A 6,445-nucleotide genomic window follows, 5' to 3' on the forward strand; every position below is an offset into this window, starting at 1 on the left:
CCGGCGTCCCTAGCCCCAATTTCAATTTTGCCCGGATTTCCTCCCTCCCGCAATGCTTAGGCCTGTCTTAGAGTCAAGGGGAAATATTACCGGATTCACCGAAGGTATAGGGAGTGAAGAAGTCACTTCGTCCGAATAGGGAGGTTTTCTTTCCTCCCCTTTTCATGACACCTGACCCACAGGTCTGTCAGCCCTGGGAACCATAGCCGAAAATAAGTGATAAATCTTAACTGCCTTGTTTTGCAGAGGAAATGTCAATTTTTTTCCTTCTTCCTCTAGAGCCGTATCTCTTAAACACAAGAAAGAAAGAAAGAAAGAAAGAAAGAAAGAAAGAAAGAAAGAAAGAAAGAACCCTAAAAACAGTGATTCCGGATGCAGCCTCGATGTCCCCCCATTAAACGGTAATATTTCAGGCGTCCGCTCACACTAATCTTTCAAACTGTCATCGCAAGCCGCCCGACCAGCCCATTCACTTAACAGCGCTCCCAGGACCCTCGCTCGGAGCTCTTATGAATGAGACATTTAATTGAATCGGATGTGGCTCGTTTCCAGACGTCACCGCCTAGGCGATAGGCATTCTTTCCCACTCCCCCCAAAATCTTCAAAGGCGAGCTAGGCCCCCAAGCTAGGTTAGCCGAGGGCAATAACTAACATTGTCCAAAAGCGTGGCGAGGAAGCGCGGGAGAGGCCGCCGATCTGCAGGTCTGTCAAGGGGGAACCCGAGTTGGGGGGTTGGAGGCGGAGGGATGAGGAGGGTTCCTGGGGCTGGCGAGCTCCACCCCCCCACATCCCGCCACACTTACACACACATTTGAAAAAGCCCTCTCTCCGCAGACTCAGCTATCAATTCCAGAACCGCGCGTAGACTCTGGCTGGGGGAACCGATGCTGGGTTCCGCCGCGAAGGCCCAGGCCGGGCTCCCGGCAGTCCGGGCCCGAGTGCTCCGGGCCTCGCCGAGGGCGCGCGGTGGCCCACTGGCCTTCCCCGCGGTCCGGAGAGCGTGGGCGTGATGAGCGGCGTAAAGGTCCCAGTGTTAGGCCTGTGCTTACTCGGATCGCACCCTTCCCCGCGGCACTGCCCGAGGGCTCACCGTGCCGCTTGAGCACCCAAAGGTCCATGTTCAGGACAGACGCCACCTTGTCCCTTTGTGTGTTTCCTCGGCGCTCAGAGCAGTGGCCTTGGCTTGCCTTTGCCCCGCGCGCCTTTCTTCTACCCCAGCGCTTCTTCCCTACTCCCCAACTCGCCCTCAGAGCCGAGCCCTCCAAGTCTCCGTCCTTCGCAAGCCCCCGCGCCCCGCCGGCTCCTGGCCGACACAAGCCTGCGCCGCGGCCTGGGAAAATCGACGCTTCCCCCCACAAGCCTGCCGACCCCAGGGGTAGAGTAAGGCAGGGACTTTACCCAGGGGGGCATTCTGCCTGCTGGATCCTGAAACTACACAAAATAGAGCGCCCCTCCGCAGTGTCCTGGGGGAGGCCATGGCCCAAGCTTTCATCAGATCTCCCAAGGGATCCAGAGGGATGAGGTGGACCAGCACAGTCTCTGACCCAATAGCTTGTGCTCCTGAAACATTGGCAGATTTGTCTAATAGGAGGTCCCTCCTTTACTAATCATGGGGCTAAAAATTAACATTCCCTCTGCCTTGCCCTTCCACCTTGCACCTGGACCCACCGCTCACTGTGCAGCGGGATTCCCTACTCCCGGCTGGCCCAGAGACCTCTGAGAAATCCTGGCCCCTATGAGCTCTGGGGAGCCCCACCAGCCTGAGAGCTAAACCTGGGCAGGGCCTGAAGTTCTAGGGCCACAGACGTTTGGAGGCCTTGCTACTAGGCAAAAAGGGCAGGGGAAAGTGAGAGGCAGGAATGGTAGGTTCCAGAAAAGGAGAAACGAGGCGGCTGGAAGCTAGGATACTCTAGAAAACAGATCTCTTGTAAGAAGCTGAGCTTATTGGGTGGGATTCTGGATCTGTTTCATTATTAAGGGGAGGGTCACTTCTCTGAGAGGAGATTGATCGTCATTGACGCCCCCTGGAGTTGTGTGTATGTGTATATAACTTGTACTACTATAGAAGGTGGCCACCCACCACCCCATAACCACCCACCTTGTGGCCAGGGTCTGGGCTGCTGGTGAAGGGGGAACTACTGGGGCATGACTACCCCTGTAAGTCAAGCCAAACGGAACCCTCAAATTTTCCAGAATCTCCCCATCCTATCATCACCCCAGAGCAAACCTCCCGCAGGCTGCTCTTCTTTTACAAACTCTTTCCAAGCAGACACACTCTGCATAAAAAAAGCCTCTAAGATTTCTGTAAATGACTCCCCTCCCCCCGCACCCCCACCAAGTCTTCACTCTTCCATTCTGTTTTAGGTGATGGGGAACATTTCTTCAAATCCCAGATCCACCCAGCCCAGCCCAGAGGCCAGCCAGATCTGAAGAATCAGGTCCTTTCCCAGGTAAGTGCCTCGATGGGGTTTTCAGGCTAGTACTACGGAGAAATGTCAGGCTGCGGGAGCAACAGGAGAGCCTTCCAAATGCCTCGCGGCCCCTTTAAAAAGCTGAGCAGGATTTTTTTTTTTTTTTTTTTGAGCCGTATGACTATATTAGGTGACACGAAACTGCTCATCGCTCCTGTCATCGGGGCCCCTGGCCCAATGGCAAGCTGAGTCCCCCTCCTCTGGCCTGGTCCCGCCTCTGCTGCCCCTGGTGCTCCGCACTACCTGCCGCCGGGCCACAACCCGAGCTGGAAGGCGGGTGCTCGGGCGGGCGGCGGGCACCATGCGGGGAGGCTGCCAAAGGCCGTGGGCAGCGCTGCTCTCTGCCGCCCACCTGGCGCTGTGAGACGCGCACTGCCACCATGTTCCCCAGCCCTGCGCTCACGCCCACGCCGTTCTCGGTCAAAGACATCCTGAACCTGGAGCAGCAGCAGCGCAGCCTGGCTGCCGGGGAGCTCTCGGCGCGCCTGGAGGCCACGCTGGCGCCCGCCTCCTGCATGCTGGCCGCCTTCAAGCCCGAGGCCTACGCGGGGCCTGAGGCCGCTGCGCCCGCCCTCCCCGAGCTACGCGCCGAGCTGGGCCCCGCGCCCTCGCCTGCCAAGTGTGCGCCTGCATTTCCAGGCGCCCCTGCCTTCTATCCGCGGGCCTATGGCGACCCCGACACCGCCAAGGACCCTCGAGCTGATAAGAAAGGTGAGGAGCAAGCACAAGCCTTTTCTCCCTCCTGGGGTCGCTTTTGTGTCCCCAACCGCCGCCGAGAAATTGTGGCCTGGGCGGAGGAGACGCGAGTGCCTGGGCGGTGGGCAGAACACAGGGGGATGGGAGTGTGAGAAGCGAGGTCGTCGCCAGGGCTCCTGAGCCCCGCGTCCAATCGGAGGTTTAGAGGAAATGCTGGACTGAGATGATCAGAAACAAGAGACAAAAGAAATACAGATATATATAGATAGATAGATAGATAGATAGATAGATAGATAGATAGATAGATATTTGGCCTAACAAAGCCCCAGGAGGCAGCAGCCTTGCTGAAGTTAGCGATCTTGTGGTAGAAAGAGAGATTCTCCATATCAGGGTTTTGGGTTGTTTTGTTTTTGTTTTTGTTTTTGATTTAAGGGTCTTTTTCAGGATCTGCCGAAAGCGCCTAAACAGAAGTTAAAATGCCGCACACCGGACAGGGTTTTGCTTACAAAGGGAGAAGGGTCCAGGACCTTCTATGGCCCACCCGTAGCCCGGGTATCTGGGGCTTTTCCTCCTTGTACCAGGACAGTGGAATCTTTGGGCACAAAGGCCTTGATTCAAAAGTGAGATACTGCGGACTCTCAAGAATCTAGTTAGCAGCTTTGTTTTTCCGGCCCAGCTTCCCGACGCTACTGGGACTGAGGGGCTCTCTCCTGCTGGAAAAAAAGTTAGAAAATGCTGCGCGACTCAAGGCGAGAGGCAATGAAGAAGGAGACCGTGGAAGGTGGCGGGGTCGCCGCGCAGAGCAGCGGGAGTTTGGGGAGAGGGGAGAGGCGGGCGGGGCGGCAGGAAGGGGCGCGTGGCCGGGATCTGCGCGATTCCGAGGTGGCTGGGGGCGCCGAGCTAAGGGCCGCGGGGAACCCAGGAGGGCTCTTTCTGGCCTAGAGAGGTTTGTCCAGAAGACGGAAGGCCCCGGGACGGCCGCCGGAGGGTCAATTCCGCTGGCCGCTACCGATTCGAATCCAGCTGGAGCAGGCGGGCAGGGCGGGATCCCAGGCGGCCTCCTGGGAGCTGGACAGACCCCATGGCGGCTGCGCGGGCGTGTTCCATCAGCAAACCAACCGCTCTTCCCCTTCTGTTTCTTCTGGGTTCCATAATTTTGAGACAGTGTGACTGCCCCTGTGGTGAGGCCTTGGTCTCAAACCCGGGCGCCTCGGTGGCTCCGTCGCGTAAGCGTGTGCCTTGAGCTCAGGTCCTAATCCCAGGGTCCTCGCACTGAGCCCCACGTCAGGCTCCCCGCTCAGCGGAGAGTCTGGTGCTCCCTCTGTCTTTCGTTCGTTTTCTCTCAAATAAATAAAATCTTAAAAATTAATTAATTAATTCCCAAACCACTGCAGCCCTCATCTAATTCACCCCCGGGGCAGCATCTGGCTTTACCTTCTTTTCAGCCTGAAGTCTTAAGTCACCGTCCGTCTCCCTCACCAGAAGGTGAACTCCCGAGCGAGGGCAGGGACCCCTCCGGCTGACGCTCCCCAGTGCCCTGGGCCGCCTGGCACGTAGTAAGCTGCAGCAAACGCTCACGGGCCGCGGGTCGGTCCCAGCTGTCCGCGGCGCCCAGTGCCCTGGGTGGCGCGAGCCGCAGCCAAGCTGGGCGCTCCAGGCAGCACGCGGTGGCACCCACCAGGGCGGATTCCCCGGCAGGCGCCCCGCGGAGCGGGCCGCTCTGGCCTGACCCGGCGCCCCTCTGCCCCTCTGTTTCCCCGCAGAGCTGTGCTCACTGCAGAAGGCGGTGGAGCTGGAGAAGCCGGAGGCCGACGGCGCGGAGCGACCCAGGGCGCGACGGCGGAGGAAGCCGCGCGTGCTCTTCTCGCAGGCGCAGGTCTACGAGCTGGAGCGGCGCTTCAAGCAGCAGCGGTATCTGTCGGCCCCTGAGCGCGACCAGCTGGCCAGCGTGCTGAAGCTCACGTCCACGCAGGTCAAGATCTGGTTCCAGAACCGGCGCTACAAGTGCAAGCGGCAGCGGCAGGACCAGACTCTGGAGCTGGTGGGACTGCCCCCGCCGCCGCCGCCCGCCCGCAGGATCGCGGTACCGGTGCTGGTGCGCGACGGCAAGCCCTGCCTGGGGGACTCGGCGCCCTACGCGCCCGCCTACGGCGTGGGCCTCAACGCCTACGGCTATAACGCCTACCCCGCCTATCCGGGTTACGGGAGCGCGGCCTGCAGCCCTGGCTACAGCTGCGCCGCCGCTTACCCAGCCGGTCCGCCCCCGGCGCAGGCGGCTACGGCCGCCACCAACAACAACTTCGTGAACTTTGGCGTCGGGGACTTGAACGCGGTGCAGAGCCCCGGGATTCCGCAGGGCAACTCGGGAGTGTCCACGTTGCACGGTATCCGAGCCTGGTAGGAAAGGGCCCTAGGACCTGGGGCGCCCCGACCGATCCCAGCTCTAGAGAGGGACACTGAGTCTCGGGGGAGGGAGGACCCCGACGTGTCTCCACGTCCCTTGGATTTCACATTCACTCCCGCAGGGGCCTCAGAGCTCTTTTCGCCCCGTGCGCCTTTGTCCCCAAGCGCGGGAGAGTTTGTGGCCGCGTTTACAGAGCTTGCGGCGAATGATCCCGCAGCCTGGTGCCTTAGCCATCGCCCCCAGAGTGGCCTCCAAACGCCCACGGGCACCCCCAACCGGCTGAACCTGGGCCAGTTGGGACTGGGAGCCCGGGTGCACCTTTCCTCGAGCCTGGGCCCGGCGCCCGGGCCCTTGCCGCCTTGCCGCCGCCCACCCAGCCCACCCACCCGTATTTATGTTTTTACCTGTTGCTGTAAGAAATGGGAATTCCCTTCTCATTAAAGAGAGTGCGCTGATCCCGCATGTGTGCTTCTTTCAGCTTCCGGCGCTTCCAAATTGAATTTTAGAAAGTAGAGCCCGCCTGCCAGCTGATCTTGTGTTGAAGGTTCAGGCATTCACTGAGCAAATGGATAATAATAAACTTGTCCGGGGTCCTTTATTAGATACTTCCTGGCATTGTCTCTGGTAATCTTCAATCACTCCCAAAAAAAGATGTCCTGTTTTAAAATTTAGCAGACTGAGGCCTGGCGAGGTTTAATGACAACTTGTCTCTGAGCAAACAGCCAATAGTGGTGGATAAAAGGTTCGGCTTCAGGTCTTACCTCACAGACAGAGGACACTTGCCCAGAGCCACCAACTTTACTTCCTTGAAAACTACAGCCTGGCCTGTCAGGCACAGTTGAGGTGCTGGGCATTAAATGGAGAACAAAGGGAC

The 6,445-nt window shown here is 59.0% G+C and overlaps 1 protein-coding gene across 1 annotated transcript; it reads left to right on the forward strand.

Annotated features, from left to right (window-relative positions):
* Positions 1-278: 278 nt before the first annotated feature.
* Positions 279-6,026, forward strand: NKX2-5 (NK2 homeobox 5). The gene is made up of 4 exons (XM_025434882.3): positions 279-401; positions 2,365-2,450; positions 2,585-3,182; positions 4,931-6,026. The coding sequence occupies exons 3-4, from the start codon at positions 2,852-2,854 to the stop codon at positions 5,566-5,568; spliced, it is 969 nt and encodes a 322-aa protein (XP_025290667.1). The 5' UTR covers positions 279-401; positions 2,365-2,450; positions 2,585-2,851; the 3' UTR covers positions 5,569-6,026.
* Positions 6,027-6,445: the final 419 nt, after the last annotated feature.

This window comes from Canis lupus, chromosome 4 (genome assembly GCF_003254725.2).
Source record: "Canis lupus dingo isolate Sandy chromosome 4, ASM325472v2, whole genome shotgun sequence".
Taxonomy (NCBI): domain Eukaryota; kingdom Metazoa; phylum Chordata; class Mammalia; order Carnivora; family Canidae; genus Canis; species Canis lupus.